Source organism: Crinia signifera, chromosome 7, assembly GCF_055691185.1.
Source record: "Crinia signifera chromosome 7, ASM5569118v1, whole genome shotgun sequence".
NCBI lineage: Eukaryota > Metazoa > Chordata > Amphibia > Anura > Myobatrachidae > Crinia > Crinia signifera.
Window position 1 is genome coordinate 64,487,884 of NC_139223.1, and position 19,200 is coordinate 64,507,083.

The 19,200-nt window shown below is 40.2% G+C and overlaps 1 protein-coding gene across 1 annotated transcript in view; it reads right to left on the reverse strand.

The window, feature by feature from the left end:
* DNAH3 (dynein axonemal heavy chain 3) overlaps positions 1 to 19,200 on the reverse strand; it is a 399,027-nt gene that overhangs the window by 162,828 nt on the left and 216,999 nt on the right. The window contains exons 23-28 of the mRNA XM_083153252.1: positions 18,170 to 18,306; positions 12,828 to 13,029; positions 5,111 to 5,203; positions 2,744 to 2,854; positions 2,466 to 2,580; positions 490 to 688 (exon numbers count right to left, since the gene is read on the reverse strand). Coding sequence (XP_083009378.1) covers positions 490 to 688; positions 2,466 to 2,580; positions 2,744 to 2,854; positions 5,111 to 5,203; positions 12,828 to 13,029; positions 18,170 to 18,306 — 857 coding nt within the window. The remainder of the gene's footprint in view (positions 1 to 489; positions 689 to 2,465; positions 2,581 to 2,743; positions 2,855 to 5,110; positions 5,204 to 12,827; positions 13,030 to 18,169; positions 18,307 to 19,200) is intronic.

Consider the following 19,200-nt stretch of genomic DNA (forward strand, 5'->3'; position numbering starts at 1 on the left):
GTGGAGGGTACTAGCGCTTAGACGTCCAGTTTCGGAGACAATGGACAGTGCCGCTGTGAGGGTGACTCTGAACAGTCCACCATCAGCGCAGCATCCCAACTACAATTGTCACTTGCCACAGGGTATGGGCCGATCAGTAGTTCATTTTCAAATACCCCTGAACATGGCCTTTGAGGCTATGGATCTAAGCATCCACGTTCACTGACACACACACGTGACCCTCCCAAAACATGGCCAAGAGTCAGCCTAAATTTTTGCAAACACTTCAGGTCACCTCCCAGTCACCACCCTTGTACAGTATGGATCTACATATGCTTTAAGTGTATTTCTGCAATATCATTTGTATTGTTCAGCCCAGTAACATACACTGATATACTATACAGTATGTCTGTCATTGGTATCCTCTTCCTAATCATTGGAATACACTACTTACTGTGTATTAAAATGTATTGGAATTTTGTATACACAGTATACACAAATGTACTGTACCTGTAACACCGATCCGTCAGTGGCGTTATGACCAGTCGGGGCGAGTTGCCAAGATACTCATAGCCGTACTTAGCTCCAGTAGTGATCATTCTGACCATGACATCTGAGCTTTCCCAATAATATCTCAGTTGAGAGATCCACTGAAAGTCATTCAGGTTGGACACTTTATCTTGTACTAGCTTTGCAACAACATCACGAGCTGCAGAACAACCAAAACTAGTTACCCAATTTCGTAAGACCAGAGATACAATGTAAGAGTTACCTGCAATCTAAAGGGGCCTACACACATAGCGATTTAAGGGAATTTTTTAAGCGATCTCACTAGAAAATGTCCATTTTTACAATTTTTATTCCTTGCCAAAAGATTTTTCTTTTTATGTATGTCTTATGATATATTTCTTATAATATTTACATGTTACAATTAAATATACATTTTTTATTATCCACACCTGACCATTTCTACTTAATTTAGGTATATTATTTTGTCTGTTTATTATCAATTAGCGCAATCGCCCACTTTTTTTTCGCATAGAAAAATGCCCCTACATTGCTCTATGTGTAGGGGCCATAGCAATAGCGATGCGTGGCCCCGCGTGTCAATATCGCCCGGTTAGTAATATGCAGCATGCTGGATATTAATCGGTCAGGGCCAGTGTTCTCACCAAACACTGGCCCTGACAGTTCTCTCAGGACACAGCGCTATGTGTTGAGCGATCTTGCTGAGAGTTCTGAGCAATGGTGGATCAGAACGCTCAGCAAATCTCTGTGTGTGTAGGCCCCTGCTGATTTATATATAATATTTTGCTTGCTTATATTTAGATGTATTTTGTCTGTTATATGATTTGTAGATTTACTTTTTGCGTGGACCTTTCTTTTTTTTTTTTATGAAATATATTTCTTATACTGTAGTATGATATGACTGTAGCTTTTTTTTCTTTGTTGAACATACATCATAAATTAGGGTTGATATCTAAAATCTAAAAATTATAGATGTAATCTGTGATGCATACTGGAAAATAATAAGTTTGCTCTTTTTTTTCTACCGCCATCTTGAAAAAAAATGTCGTAGTGAAATGCACTGGAAGAAATATCTGAAAACATGCTAATATTGAAATAATAATGTTCTGACTTCCCCCTCCTAGAGAAGGGAGCATCACACAATACTGAGTGACAGGCATTGTGAAGCAGGGGGCCACGTGATTCAATGAAAATTGTGTCATCGCCCCCTACTGGTTTGTGGAGGGGGTGCAGTGGACTTGCCAGGAGACTCTCCCATTCTTCTTGGGCGGGAATTTTACGGTTATTGGGAGCGTCATGTTGATTTTGAAAGAGTAGAGGCTTTATTAGGCCCTTTGTCAGGCAACACATATATATATATATATATATATATATATACACACACACACACATACATACATACATAGAGAGAGAGAGAGAGAGAGAGAGAGAAAACAGCAGCACTCCAATGATTTTTTAACAATATATTAGAAAGCCATGTGAAATGACACCAATGTTTTGGGGCCCAAACTTTTGTCAAGGTGAAAAACAGTATATATAAATATATACAGTGTATATATATATATATATATATATATATATATATATATATATATATATACACACACACTACATTTAAATAAAGAGCTGTAAATTAAATGTAAATACATTAAACTAAATTGCTGCCCTGATTTATATATTACATTTGACAAACCTGTAAATTCTTTGGCTAGTTTCCTGCTCAGGGTCACTCTGAGAAAAGACACATTTACAGCTGGCAGCACCTTCCACTTAACAGCATCAGAAAGATGTTCTTGCACAAATCAATTCGCTTTACTACATTTTTGATCTGTTGTCAATTTCTGCTTATTCTCCTTCTGACGCCGTACAGAGAAAGTAATCACACCCACACAAAGCCTTTTTCAATTGGAATACAATCTGCAATTTTCAGTGACAGTGATTTTGGAAATAGCTCTTACCATGAACATCAATGACAGTGAGGGCACCTAATGTAGCTCGAGCACCGCCAGACAATTTCCCTCTGACCAGCTCAACTATCTCACTGATCTGCTGATTGCTTTTCTCCAAGAAATCCTGTGATTTAAAAAGAGAGATTTAACAGCAACTGTAACACATACTTTGTAGGGATAAATATGTTATTGGAGCAGAATCACAGAGAACTTTACAATGTTCCTTTCATTTATTCTTCGTAATTACCAAACTATCAATAATGGAAACGCAACACGGTATTACATACCGATAAAGTGCTCTCAGTAATGGCTTCTGATACTTCCTTTGTCCAGTAAATAGAAGAAACACAGATAACTACTTGGCCAGGCCATTGCAAGACCCACTGCTTTCGAGGAACCTATAAAAATACAATATATACTGACATTTAACTTTCTTTTTCACATCGATTTGATTTGGGTGCATCCAGGAGTCTTCTAAGGACAAAGGGGTTTAGTCAGACCTGATTTCTGGCTTGATTATTTGCTGAGCCCTGCTATCAGGTAATCACCGTCCAGCCAATATTGCACAAGCGCGGCCTTCCTGTCAATCAACTTGCACACGGCCAGCGATGCTTAATGGCCTCACGCCTTACGCATGCGTACTGTGAGCCGTACACATGGACAGTCCATCGATTATCACCCAGCCTATGAATTTGCAGCCGTGCAATCAGGTCTAAATAACCCCCATATTAAGTTCCATATATATCGGGGCAGTGACACAATTTATGTTATTTCATCTGTTTGCCTAAACATACTAAAGTTTCAGTTATATAATGAAAATGGTTTGCAGACAATCAGCTTTATAGGGCCTAGACATGCAGCGACAATGCTGAGCGTTCTGAGCGTTGCTAGATTGGCTTAGCAAGATTGCTCAGCACACAGCGACGTGCCAGCGCTGTGTGCTGAGCAATCTGTCAGGGCCAGTGTTCTCCATTGAGAACACTGGCCCTGCCCGGCAATTAGAGATTAACTTCCAGCACGCTGGATCTTAACCCCTTTTTTGGTATACCCGGAAATTTCTCGGGCTGTAGGAGCGCGCTGCCCCAAGATTTTTCCGGTCATGCCACTGTAAAGAAAGGGTGCACCAGTGGTGCCTCAAGCAGACTGAATCACTGGTGCACCACATCCCTGTCGTTGATCCCCCCCTTTGTCGATCCTCCCGTCACTTCCCCATCGCCGCTCAGGGAGGATCAGGACGGCTCGGGGAGGCTCAGGGCCGCTCAGGGAGGTGCAACTGCACTTGGCCGTTCCCGTCTTTGGGCATCCAAGTACAGGAATACCAGAACAAATGAATGGCTGAGTGCCCAAGCACTCTCGAGCCCCCCAAATTTCTCCAACTGGCTGCAAATGGCCAAAGCCGTCAGCAGCAGCCCCAGGGGAGCAGGGGCTGCTTCAGAATACAGGGCAAACGTGCCCCGGTAAGTTTGTCCTGCCCCAGGAAAACCCACCACTCAAGGGGTAAATTAATGGAGCAATGTAGGGGGATTTCCTGAACGATGTAGTTAAATGAAGTAACATCGCTCAGAAAATGGCCTGACATCGCTACGTGTGTAGGTGTATGGATCATTGGACATGACAAGGTTGACATGGTCATTAGGTCGACATGGAGTTTTTCATCTTTTTTTTGTCCCGAATGTCGACACAATCAACTTGGACACTGAAACGTACCACCACTGCGCTCACCATGCTTCGAGCACTGTGCCTCGCTATGCTTGGCACACTAATTTATTCTCCCACCACGCCCTAGTGGATGGTAGGGCATAAAATACCACCTGTCGGCACATGTTGGTTAAAAAAAAGGTGAAAAACCCCATGTCGACCTTTTGACTGTCAACCTTTTCCAAGTCGACCTAATGACCTTGTCGACCTCACCCATGTCAACCTTCAGTCATGTTCTGACCTTTCTGCATGTAGACCTTCAGTTATGTCGACCATCATGCATGTCAACCTAGTGGTGTAGACCTAATGCTTGTCGACCGAATGCTTGTAGACATAGTGACCTTATCCCGTTTGTAAGTCCAGTTGATTTGAAGGTACTGTATACACATCCAAAGGGTTAAGAAATTACAGCTGTTTAATAAGTACAGTAGGCACAAAATGTAATTGGTCAAATGTCATAAAAAAATAAAAGCTGTTTCATGGGCAGATCTGGGCTGTTTCTTTATCAGATAAAAGAGTTAAAAAGAGTTTGAGTGCTCATTGTTTTTATTCTGCACTGCAGCTGCTTCCTAGAAAGGGGGATTACCAAAACCCCTTTATACCAATATGTGAACAATAAGAACAAAGAAAAGTGGAGCAGCGCTGTGCAAAATAACCATATATTTATTTAAAATAATCACATAAATGCATACTAACTATCCCAATACAAGGAACTCTTAGTAATTGAGCATTTACTCTTTTTAATGTTTGTCTGTCTTGTCTGTGTTGTTGGCCAATTGTGTGATTATTTTAAATAAATATATGGTTATTTTGCACAGCGCTGCTCCACTTTTCTTTTTTCTTTACCAGATAAGCAGGTAAAAGGACATGATTCTCATTGTGTTTTTAAGCTGTTGCTGTTAACCGACAAGATTCAGTCAAAAGGTCTCTTAATGTAAATTAATCCCCCACCTTACCTCAACATAGCCCTCTATTCCATCATGAATGACTTGTCTCATACTGGCCAACATATTTTCTTCCACTTGCAAAAGCCATTTTTCAACCATGCCCTGGAAGACAGATACACCAGCAGATTATGTATCAGTCTCTGAAATCCAAAATCTATTAATCATGTCAGTTTCTTGAGCACAAATCATCTAATTGTTCTTGTATATCCTAGAACTCCAGGCAACTACTCCATACAAATTATCTCATTAAATAATTCATCTAGTGAGGATTGGCCAACAATAGCTGTACAAACTCAACGGCCTTATGACTGACAATCACTGCCCAGTGCTTATTAATAAAAGTACATTGTCCATTCCTTAAACAAACAGCCATTTCTAGACAGCTGCTGATCATAATGCACCTCCAGTCTCCACTGACAAGTAGGCAGACAGCACATACCAGAAAAATAACACATTTCTTTCTTCAGCCTGTAACGTAATTAGATGGCGCTTGACACTTATATTGAAATATATAGTTTACATAATGCAAAATGTACTGTGAATTATAAAAATATAAACATATAAGATTATATATCTCAGGTATACGGAAAAAGGATTTATACAGTTATATATATATATATATATATATATATATATATATATATATATATAGAGAGAGAGAGAGAGAGAGAGAGAGAGAGAGAGAGAGAGAGAGAGAGAGAGAGAGAGAGAGAGAGAGAGAGAGAGAGAGAGAGAGAGAGAGAGAGAGATATGTCTATATCTATATAGATATATATCTATATATATAGATATATACTGTGTATATATCAATATATATATATATATATATATATATACAGTACATATACCACCTATATATTTGTCACCTCACATTTATATATAGATATATATCAGAGAAGCTATGAGACTACTGGGAGATGAAGTATCCTACAGAGCTTTACCGAATGATCCTAAGGGGGAATATATTGAAGAATTATGAGTCATGCTACTTAAAGGCCCGCCGACAAACGTAAACTCCAAAGAAGAATTCCAATACCTTATGAGATCAAACCCCACAACCCCGATATTTTACTTCTTACCGAAGAAACATAAATGCCTTACAAACCCACCAGGAAGACCAATTTTGGCAGGAATCAACTCACTTACGTCAAGTTTGTCAGAATATGCAGACATCTTTTAAAAAAAAACATGTGGTAACTTTACCATCTTATCTAAAGGACACAACTACGGTTTTGAATCTCATGAAAGATCAGGAAAGGAAAAACACGTACCATTGGGTGACAATAGATGTCCAATCTTTATACACGTGTATAGAACATTCACAAGGAATTGAAGCATGCAAAAGATAAGGACACGTCAATTTCCTCAGAACACAAGAGGTTTATCTGTGATGTCATGCATTTCATCTTAATTCACAACTTTCTTAAATTTTTAGGTCATTTATAATAATCATGGTTTTAAAGATAACATTATACTCTACAGAAGATGCCGTATATAGATGACATTTTAATTGTTTGGGAAGGTAATGAAGATCAATTTTATGACATTTTTTAAATACATTGAAAGTAACGATATGATCTTCGGTTTACTTACAACATAAAGAAAGACTCCATAGAATTGCTGGACCTAATCCTGATAGGAGATACCCCAGTGGTATCCACCAAAAATTATATCAAACAAGTCGACAGGAACAGTTACTTGCACCACAAAAGTAATCATCTAAAATGATGGAAAGAAAACATCCCGTACTCCCAGTTCCATTGAATCAAAAGAAATTGTAGTAAAAAGAAGACTGGGAGGAACAAATGAAAATATATGGAGAAAGATTCCAAGAAAAAGAATACCCTACAGACATTATCAACAAGCCATCGCCAAAACATATCAGCAATACAGAGAGAAGATCTACTCCAGTACCGGACCAAAGAATAGAAAAAAGAAACAGTGGCCTTCATTATCACCTATAACAGACATGAAGAGATCATCAAGACATCTCTAAAAAACCATTGTAATATTCTACTGATGGATCCGATTCTAAAAGACATTCTTTCACGTAAACCAGAAGTAATATACAGAAAATCTAAAACTCTCAAAGATCTTCTTGCACCCAGAATGCTAAGAGAACCAACAAAATCCAATACAATGCTGCAAAAGTGTACAGGATCATACAAGTGTGGGAAATGCGTGATCTGCAAATATCTACATCCAAATAGAAAGACGTTCCATGACAAAAACAATAAAAATGAATTCAAAATTAAAGATTTCCTGAACTGCAATAGTACATCAGTTATTTACCTTTTAGAATGCAACTGTGGAATGAAATATGTGGGAAAACCAAAGCGACCTCTGAAACTCAGGATCCAGGAACACGTCCGAAGTATCAAGAACAAAACAGATAACCATGTCAAAAAGACATTTTACACTGTTCCACAATTCCAATCCAGATGAACTTACGTTTAAAGCAATTGAACACATCGAACTAGGAGAAAGAGGGGGAGACCTCGCCAACTAGTTATCCAAAAGAGAAATTTTCTAGATGTTCCAATTAGGAACACTCCACCCACACGGTCTCAATGAGAGTTATGAGATCGCACCATTCTTGTGAGGTGCTGTAAACCGAACTCACCACACCAACACATAGATGAATTCGGGGTACCTGGTATAAATGTCATAGACACAACCTACAGTCATACCATACTGGAAATGCCCAAATACATCCGATCTTGGCAGCCAAGCAGATATGGGCTGGTATAGTACAAGAGAAGGAGACTACCTGGGAAACACAGGTTCTGTAGAGTTGAGCTCTAGCGACTACCAGGACTCCTCACTATCTATTCAACACTGCTATATTCACCACAAGTTAAAATTATTCTACACACCACATTTTGAACACAAATAAAATTGTTACATATCTATAATCACTTTATAATCTAATAAAAATAAATATTTTTTTTTAAATATATTTATTCATATTTATTCACTTTGTCACTTTATTGTACTTATTGTAATTATCAAACAAACTATTGATTTTTATTAAATATATTGCATATAATATTCACTAATTAATATCTAGAATATTTCCTCCCGTTTTCTATTACACAAAACTCCTTATATCTTATGTAAAGTACATGTCTATTTGAAAAAATATTAATCCTTTGTTTTTAATATATATGGATACTGCCATTTCTAAAATATATCCAGACTCATGGGCTACAAGAAAATGGATTCTGCAGCCACAAACATCATCAGAAATTCCACCCAAAATGGCCGCCGAGAATGAAAATAAACAAGCATACAGTTTGGGCTCTGGCTACCAGCAAAAATGAATTTGCGCAATGTGGCTCAGTGCGGCTCTACAGGACCGGAAGGACACGAACGCGAATCCCCGGAAAAGGAGGTCTGACCTCCGATATGTTGAATACAGTGCACATGCGCACTAAGACTTTCCGGATACCGTAAAGGAGGCGGAAGTACCGCGATTGTGAAAACAGTTTTTAAGTCTAATCCTGTTCACTCTTATTTATAGCACCTATATACCCAGCCACATAGTAAATAGATTTGATATATGTTTTTTTGTTTAGTTGTAACTTGCACCCCCCCAACAGGATGTGATGTAATAATCAACTAAGTTACACTTTAGGTATAAATAAGCAGCCCTGTCCCTCTATCATTTACCCCTTGAAGAAGTACAAGGGAAACAACAGAAAGTCTTTTTTTGCGGTGCACCAGGAGAAGAGAGAAAAAGTATTTTAAAAAGTAACTTTTATTAATTAATCAATTAAATGCGAAATATAAAATCAAAACATACAACATAATTTGACACTGGACTTGTTAAAAAGGGTGAGAAAAACTCCCCTTATCGTAGTGGGGGTAGATTTATATATAATCGCTGGTTGCTTAGTGTGTACCCTGATACACTGGGTTGTACAATCTATAGTCACTGGTGTTTCTTCAGGAGTATACGTGGAACCATGTCCCTTTATTGTATGCACACCTATATAGAGTAACAGGAACCCTCGTTTGTATCAATATACGGTGTAGTAGTAATGCTATTTAAATGAGCAATTCACATGTAGCCGGATAAATATACAATGTTTCTAATGCGCACCGTGCTGTAAAATCATCAGCTACGGTCACGCTTAGGGGGGGGGGAGAATCTGCAGGGACGGCGTCCCGTCTACAGCTATCACCCCCTGAAGGCTGCGTGTGCTGCCGGTGAGGGCTGGTAAGCACACATGCAAGCCGCCAGTGGAGTCAGGCTCTCTCTGGCGCTAACGGCTACACCATTAACCACCGCGTGTGATTAGCCGGCAGCGGTATATGCTTTGAAAAAGCAAAACTGCGAAACGCGCGTTGGCGTGGATCGTTTAGTGGGGGTAGCTGGGAAATGTATTTTGATTGTGTATTAATGTGAACAAGTGCCCCGACTGATAGCCGGTGATATATGCGAGTCATATCCTGACGACAGCATATACCGCTGCCGGCTAATCACACGCGGTGGTTAATGGTGTAGCCGTTAGCGCCAGAGAGAGCCTGACTCCACTGGCGGCTTGCATGTGTGCTTACCAGCCCTCACCGGCAGCACACGCAGCCTTCAGGGGGTGATAGCTGTAGACGGGATGCCGTCCCTGCAGATTCTCCCCCCCCCTAAGCGTGACCGTAGCTGATGATTTTACAGCACGGTGCGCATTAGAAACATTGTATATTTATCCGGCTACATGTGAATTGCTCATTTAAATAGCATTACTACTACACCGTATATTGATACAAACGAGGGTTCCTGTTACTCTATATAGGTGTGCATACAATAAAGGGACATGGTTCCACGTATACTCCTGAAGAAACACCAGTGACTATAGATTGTACAACCCAGTGTATCAGGGTACACACTAAGCAACCAGCGATTATATATAAATCTACCCCCACTACGATAAGGGGAGTTTTTCTCACCCTTTTTAACAAGTCCAGTGTCAAATTATGTTGTATGTTTTGATTTTATATTTCGCATTTAATTGATTAATTAATAAAAGTTACTTTTTAAAATACTTTTTCTCTCTTCTCCTGGTGCACCGCAAAAAAAGACTTTCTGTTGTTTCCCTTGTACTATTGCATTACTGTCTGGCGGTAGCACACCTCATGACTATATAGAATAATTTACTATAAACTTTAATAAAGAGGTTGGAACACTATCTTTAAATCCCAGTGCGACCAATCACCCTCCCTACCCCTTGAAGAAGTCTACAGGAGGAAACGCGTTGGGAGCTGCCTAATCTACCTCCTGATAAATTAAGCTACTTTGTTTTTTATATATTTACATCTGATGTTTTTTTTTTAATATGAGCTAATTGAATTTTTTGTATTTTGGACTGTTACTTCTATGTAAAAACACCCCTTCTTTTTATACATTGTACTGTATAAATAAAACTTTTTAAACCTTTCACTGTCTGTCTATATATATATATATATATATATATATATATATATATATATATATAGCAACAGTAGTCGCCGAACCCCGAACCCTACTATTTGCATATATATATATATATATATATATATATATATACACACAACAACAAAATTCCTGGAATTGCGCTATCGATAGGTGGTCGCCAATAACACTCGGCTCCCTACTAGCGGAGCTTCCTCTACCCAATAATACCACAATAGTGTCAGGCGCCCTATGTTATAGTGATAATTTCTGTCTTTTCTTATTTATAGATTGTTTCTCAAAAGAACATACATATATTAACATATAAAAACTGTTTATTAAAACATAGATTTCTTAAAATCAGATTATTCTTGACATAGGAGTACAGTTTGTTTTTACAGGTGAAACCCAACGTGTTTCGTCTTTAAGCAAGACTTTATCAGGGGTAAAGATATAATAGTAGTAGTAATAGATAGTAATCTCTGTTTGGACAGGAATGGTGGTTATTGTATAAGTGTCTCCTTCAGACTTTCTAAATATTTCAGGGCTTGTAAATGGGCTTTAAAATGGTGTATTCCATTCCTGTAGAAAGGTATTAAAAATCGACTAGACTGTGTTGTCCTTCTTTTCGTCCAATCGGACCAAATGGTGGTGTATACGTAACCCTGCTAAATTGTCACTTACTTAAAAACCTCTCATATAGATCGTTTGTAGGGTATTTTTCTGCAGTCCAGTTTTTAAAAAGTGGATCTTATTCACTTTACTCCAATATAATTGATTTTTTTTGTCCTTAAAAGGACAAAATAACCATAAGGTATGCCGATGGATCTGTACAGGACATAAATGTAGTTCCTGGTCTGGTGGTAGTAGTGTTCTCCTCAGAGTCCAAAGTGCAAGTGCACTTGCACTTTGGACTCTGACTATTGTGGTATTATGGAATATAGAATTTGGCTCCATTAGTGTTCTTCCTCCTGCCCCAAGTTTATAAATAATTGGTGCATTTTGATGCAAAGGTGCATGCACTCCAAGTCTAACTTGCATAGTTTGTATTTTGTGTGCTCCAGATTCCCCTCCTTCTCTGTGCATCTGGTTGGACAGGCATCAAGAGATCTTTCTTCATTTATACTATTTGTACTTGACATAGGGTAGACAATGGCGCAGAGAGGCGGACTGGAGCAGGTAGTTTTTACCCGGGCCAGGATCCCGCTCCCCCCTCCCCGCATTGCAGAGAGCCAGGCAGTGGGGAATAAGAGGTCTGGCTGCTGCCGCAATACAGCCTCTCTCCCCAGCTCAGCACAAGCTGCTCAGAGCCGTGTGCTGAGCTGGGGAGAGAGAGACAGCTGCAGCAGCCTGTCCTCTCTCTCCCTCCCTCTCATTTATTTTTTTCATGGTGGAAAGTATGTATATTTGACAATATAATTATCATTGTGCATGCAGCATAGACGATGATGTGCAAAAGCACTCATAGTTAATTTACATAGTTACATAGTAGGTGAGGCTGAATAAAGACTTGCGTCAATCTAGTTCAACCTATGTTTATAGTAGCTTATCACTTGATGTATAGTATGTTCTGATATTTTAAAGACAGATTATGTTACTTATTCGTACCCATGGATGTTTTTAACCAATAAATGTTTATTGGTTAAAAACATTGGTTAATGATATTGAGTAAACACACCAGAAAATATAAACAATATATTATTAACCATATCATCATTCATATCATAATGATATATCGTCTAGTGTTTACAGGACTTAAGACACTTATTTCGACTCAAACTAGATGGTTTACATGCAAGTTCTGTTTTTGGAGATCTGCGGCCCCGTTCTGCAGAATTGGTCTTGCATAATTGCTTTCAGTCCCCCCCTAGTCGCAGCATGACTGACTTGCTGCACCATTTAAGGCATGGAACGGGGCTGCTAACTGGAATCGTTCTACAAAATGGGAACTTGTAGATCTCGTTTTGGCAGTCCAGATCACAGACTACATTACTTTCAGTTGACTTATAACAAACTTTTCTATAATATTTACATTTCTACTCATTCCGTAGCTAACCATAGCATTTCCTCTAATATTTCCAAGGCGAGGAATAATGTATTTGTTATGTACAATAAATGCAATACATTTACACCCTAGTGCACTCATTCAATTGCACTTTTCCAAGAGCAATGTTAGGCACTGAATGTTAGATTCATGTTAGTGTTAGCAATGTAATAAAGCATTTCCCATCCCCACTGAGCAGGTAAATAAGAGAAGCAAGTGCTGCGCATAAAGTGAATGAGATCTAGGGAAATTACCTTTGCCTTAGCTGGGTAGATTTTCTGTGTAAAAGGGACAGTTTCCATCTCTGAGCTGATCATGCCGGTGATTTCCATGTCTTCAGTAAACTCCAGCTTGGCGATTCCCTCAAAACACTTTTTTAGGTGGGGCTGCACCCGCAGAGGGTCCTTTGTTTCTGACAGGATTTCAAGTAGCTCATCATTCGAGAGGAAAAAAAACCTTATTAAGACAATAATAAAAAAAAAGTATTATTTTGTGGAGCACTTATAGTGTCCAAATAAATGGGTCACTCTCAAAGGACAACAATGCCCACACATGCAGACATTTGGACAGCCAGGTTCTCAAAACTGGTCCCCATGGCCCCACACAGTGCATGTTTTGTAGGTCTCCTCACAGAATCACAAGTGAAATAATTAGCTTCACCCAGAGGCATAACTCTGGGAGACAATGGAGTCATCCACCCCAGACTCCTGCTCCCAAGGGGGCACCTCTCCTCCCCTGTGAGTTTAAATCAGGTAATTGAAAGCCTTTGCTATCTCTTCTGAGGCTGACTCCCCCTCCTAACATAATTTTTGCAAGTTTCACACCCTCTATTAAAACCCATGACCTGTCTAACTGGAGACAGACACCTTAATGATTGAGCTATTTGGGGGGCACCAATATTTATCTTGCCTCCGGGCAACTGGGATGAACTTGCTTCACCTGTGAATCTTTTAAAATGTGTCAATGGGTAATGAATACACCTGTGCACCTGCTGTGTAACCCGCAAAACATGAACTGTGTGAGGTCCTGAGGACTGAGTTGGAGAACCCCCGCTATAGACAACACTGGCTATAAATCACCATTATCTATGCCCAACATGGTCAGTTTATCCTAATGAGATAGTGAACACTTCACATGTGATTTGATTGCTCAGACACAGAATCAAATGACAGAATCAGTTAGCTTGGTCAATAACATGTATATAGGAATATATCATAAGAGAGGCAGTTCAGTTCTCCTCAATGTTCCTTACAACAGTGTGCATCTACTTTTACGTTGTGGCAGTTTTGTAGGTTCACCAATATGTTGGCAAGAGTATAATGAGTAATTTTTGGATATTAAGGGCCTTATTCTAGTTCACTCTTTCTGACAAAATCCTTCTTAGATGGACAAAACCATGTGCACTGCAGGGGGGCAGATGTAAAATGTGCAGATATATTTAGATTTGGGTGAGTTATTTTGTTTCTGTGCAGGGTAAATACTGGCTGCTTTATTTTTACACTGCAATATAGATCTCACTTTGAAGTAAAACCCCACCCAAATCTAACTCTCTCTGCACATTTTACATCTGCCCCACCTGCAGTGCACATGGTTTTGTCCATCTAAGAAGGATTTTGTCAGAAAGAGTGGACTAGAATAAGGCCCTAAGAGGGTTATTGAGAAAGTAAAGATCGTTTGCACATTCCCATTATGCAGGTCATCCACCTTCCACAATTCATGGTCAAGTGGTTTGTCTAAAGCCCCGTACACACGGGGCGATTCTAGCCATAATCGTCAGGGATTCACTCTAGAACCCTGTACGCGTGGATCTTCGAATTACAAAGCCTCCAACCAAAAGGCATGAATATAGATTTCGAACTGAACGCATTCCTTTAAAAAAATAATTTTTTCATTTTCTCTCTTAATTTTTTCCTTTTTCATTCTTTTCTTAGTCTTACTTCTTTCATATAAAAGGCACCTGTATTTAATTGTATTTTAATTAATTTTTGAAACGCTTTAAAAATATTTTTATCAAGCTTTTTCATTTACTATATTTATCCAAAATAGCCATCCAGAGGAACACTGGTTTAATTTTATTATTATTATTATTATTATTATTATTATTATTATTATTATTATTATTTTTACCTTCTTAATAGAATAATTAAGCTCAACATGAGCCTGAACATGTGGCTCCCACCAATTTTGGATGACCACTTCCGTTTTTACTAATAAAGTTTGTCCTCTAAAAAAGACATCAGATACCAGCAGAAGTTATCTTGAAAAGGTGCGCTTGGCGCATGAAACGCGTTGATCCCTGCTGCCCGTGGAGGAGAGAAGATCCTGCCTGCTTCACCCCGCTACCCAGTCCAAGTCCAGCGAGAACTCCATCAAGCAACGCCGAGACGCGCTGCAGCAACGGAGCGGAGACAGACGCGGCTTTTACAAACACCGTCGCCAGATTCACACATGCTGCATGCTGCACGCAGAGTCTGGATAGAGGTAGGGATAGCGACAGGGCTCCCCACAGACTTCAGCAAAAACACTCCTATAAAGGAGCGTAAACATTGCTTTAATTAACACTTTTCTTTACAGGTGCTTTTTTGTCTTTTTATCTTTTTCCTCTTTGCAGTCTCTCAAACACCTTTTTCTCTTAATCCCTATAGCGCTATTTTTTTCACAAATTGTACTATTGTATTTATTGAGCAGCTTTTCTACACTTTTTAGCGCAAGTGAAATTCCCCCTTCCTAAGAAATTAAAGCAGTTGTATGGTGTTTTGAGAAATTGGCAGCATATTTATAATAATAATATAGATATGTGCTTGATGAAGATCGACAAGGTTGCCCACCATTTGTCACAGCTTTGTGGCAAAACGGATGGTGTAAAGGCTAGCATTACTTTCTCACAGCACTGAGGTCATGGGTTTGATTCCCACCATGGCCCTAACTGTGTGGAGTTTGCATGTTCTCCATGTACTTGCATGGGTTTCCTCCGAGTTCTCTGGTTTCCTTCCACAATCCAAAAATATACTGGCAGGTTAACTGGTTCCCAACAAATGAACCCTAGAATGTCTGTGTGTGCGTGTACATGTGGTAGGGAATATAGATTGTAAGCTCCACTGGGGCAGGGACTGATGTGAATGTTCAAATATTCTCTGTAAAGCGCTGCAGAATATGTGTGCGCTATATATATATATATATATATAACAAACTGGTAATAAATAAATAAGCAGCTTTGGGTGGGAGGTTTTTAATTTTAAAAGTCCAGACTTCACTCTAGAACCCTGTACGCGTGGGACGATTCAGGCCATTATCACTGACTAAATTGCCAGTGTTTTTTCATGTTGTGGGAGATAAATCGCTAGTGGTGCACTCCCGCAGCCAGCCCTTAACCGTCGCTGGTCGCAGGTGCACAATACACTGCACAATACACTGTGGCCCTTATTCTGGTTCACTAGCAAAGGGAAATTCCTTCTCAAATGGACAAAACCATGTGCACTGCGGGGGGGGGGGGGGGGGACTGGGTAGATGAAACATGTGCAGAGAGAGTTAGATTTGGGTGAGATATTTTGTTTCTGTGCAGGGAAAATACTGACTGCTTTTATTTTTACACTGCAATATAGATCTCACTTTGAAGTAAACCCCCCCCCCCCAAATCTAATTCTATCTGCCCATGTTACATCTGCCCCCCTGCAGTGCACATGGGTTTGTCCATTTGAGAATGAATTTGCCTTTGCGAGTGAACCAGAATAACCCCCTGTGTACCAGCGACCAGCGATTTCTAGTCAAAATAAGGTAGAGACAGAATGAGACAGAATTGCTTGCAATTTTCAACCATAATCTCTGGTTGAACAGTAGACTGAGCAATATAGTAGCTGAGCAAAATATTAAGCCAAAATTGCTCAGCGACCATAATGCACTGTGTGTACAAATCTTAAGTGGTTCTTATCTTTATGCCAGGGTTGCCGACTTTCAGATTCTCCTCTCCGGGAGAAGCCCGGAGAGGAGAGTTTCACCAGCCGCTCAGGGGGCGGGGCTTACAAGTGACATCACTAAGCCCCGCCCCCATGCTGGTAAAACAAGGAATTCACAGATTTCCATGGAGGGGGCGGGGCTAAAATGACGCGATTGTGTCGTTTTAGCTCCGCCCCCTCCTCTGAGCCCCGAGGATTGCGGCATTTTAATGCCGCGATCAGGGGGACAGCGGGGGTCCCCCTGAATCCGGGAGGGTTGCCCACCCTTCCGGGGGGCCGGGAGGGGGTCCCGATTTTCGGGAGACTCCCGGAAATTCCGGGAGGGTCGGCAACCCTGCAAGTTTATGCTAAGCTCAGAGAGGCATTAGGTGTCATTTTTTTGAAACCCAGCGTCTAACTTGACAGTTAGGATTTGATTGGCTAGTGCATTATCACTTTATCAGGATTAATACATCTGCCCCAGAATTCCTGGGTGGCAAACTGTTTGGAATAATGATGAGCTGTAGCTTGTAGTCACCAACTGATGGACTAGAACCAGCCAAGTACAACAAGGAGATTTTAACGTTTGTGCAGATATGATAAATGCTTAATAGAATGATTGATTGTATGGAGAAATAGGCATAGATAATCTGTGATGTTGTTGTTTTTCCAACCATTTAGGCTTTGCTTTACCCTTGCAAATCTATAATCAGACAGTGTCATGTGACCAATGTATTAATGTGTACATGTGAATATCATGGGTGAGATTTAATGGGATGAGAGATTCAGAAAGTGAAACTGGTTTAGCAGTGTAAATGATTGCCGCTTTAAAAAAACTGGAGATTTCTCACCAAATCTCTCACTTTCTGAATATCTCATCCCATTAAATCTCACCCCTTGTGTCTGCCTCCAGGTAATTTCTACCATTACACCCAGCTCAAGAGGATGCCTCTTCCAAAATCCCGCTCTTGTCCCACAGAAAGATAGTGGGGGGAATTTACTAATCAATCAGAATCTACTTATTTATTTAGAACCTTCTAGAACAGCGGTTCTCAAACTGTGGGTCCTGACCCCAAAGTGGGCCCCGACCGATGGGGTCACAATTGTGTTGTGGAGGGGGGACAGGTTATAACTCATTAAATAAACGCCCACTTCTTCCCTCTTCCATCCCCCTGTCACCCTTTTCCACCCCCCCCCATTACCCACTGCCTCCCTCACAAAAGCGGTCACTTCACTTCACTGACCACACATATGGTGGCCATTCAGTGGTAACTTGCTGGGGTCCTGTAATCATTTTTATTGTCTGATGGGGTCCCAGAGCAAAATAGTTTGCGCACCCTGTTCTAGCAGATAATATACAGGATCTGATTGGTCACTCATACCAACATCCCATGTGATATAGAACTCTTAGTAAATTTCCCCACTATATGGAAAGATTTGCTTTATTCTTATATTGAATTGAATTTACATAATGTGCTGCAGAGATGCTGTGTGAAGACTGCCATGGGCTGGAAAATTGACAGTAACTCAATGGTTTAAAAAATACAATCTCACAAGAAATGTAGAAAGGTTTCTCACTGCAATGTAGAACAGGAACTGTGTGCACATTGTGGGCCATGCCAGCTAATATATCAGATGTTCCTGATTTCTTGTGAAATGCTTACCTTGGGAAGAATAATCTTTTCTTTTCCAAATAAGAATTCAGGCCCTTCTGAATATCTTCCAAAAGGATATTGGATTCCTGAAGCCTTTCTAGCATGTTGTGCTGTTTGGTTGCGATAAGCACTCTGGTATCTTTTACCTGATAAAATAAGGCTCAATAGTAAAGGAAAGTTTCATTATGCAGCAGGAATTACATATATTGTCATCATATCCACTGCTAGTGATTTGGCTTGGGAAGATTAATTACTTGTTCAGGGGAAGACAAACTGTAACTCTACCATAGTTGCCTACCCTCCTGCATTCTGCAGCAGACTCCCTGAAATAGCAGCAATCTCCCTCATTTCACCTAGCCCACATTGGGTAGTATTCAATGCGGCCGGCGAGGGGGTTAAACAGCGAGGATTGCAGAAAACCAGCGATCCTCGCTGTTTAACCCCCTCACCATCCGCTCGCCCTACGTTCTGGGGAAATCCTCGCCATCACAGGAATGGCGAGAATTCCCCAGAACAGCGAGACCCGCAGCTAATGCAGAAAACCCGCTGTATTTAGCCGCGAGTCTCGCAGCTTCTGGAGCCGCATACGCCAATTCCCCCTCGCTCAAAAAACAGAGCGAGGGGGAATTGGCGTATGAGGGGGATATGTTGAATACTGACAGGGTGATTGGTGACAGCGAGCAGGAAGCCCTGCTCGCTGTCGCCACTCGCCCATGACATTGAATACACCCCATTATGTAGCTGTTACATTTTGGGGGGAAAAGAGGAATGAGAGATAGATACATTTACATTGAATCATCAGCACCATTTCCCAGCACTTAAGCAAGTATAGTAGCTCTTACTAACTGCTTTGGGGCTCGTCTACATATGGATAGAAGTTATTTTACGATTCCTCTCGGATGTAGAAGTACACACCAACGCTTCTAGACAAAATTTTGCTACCAACTATAATCTCCCTGAAACTAATTTTCAAAAGTAGGCAAGTATGCTCTAAACAGACATCTATGTGGAACTGCAAAATACGAAATACAAAAAGTAAA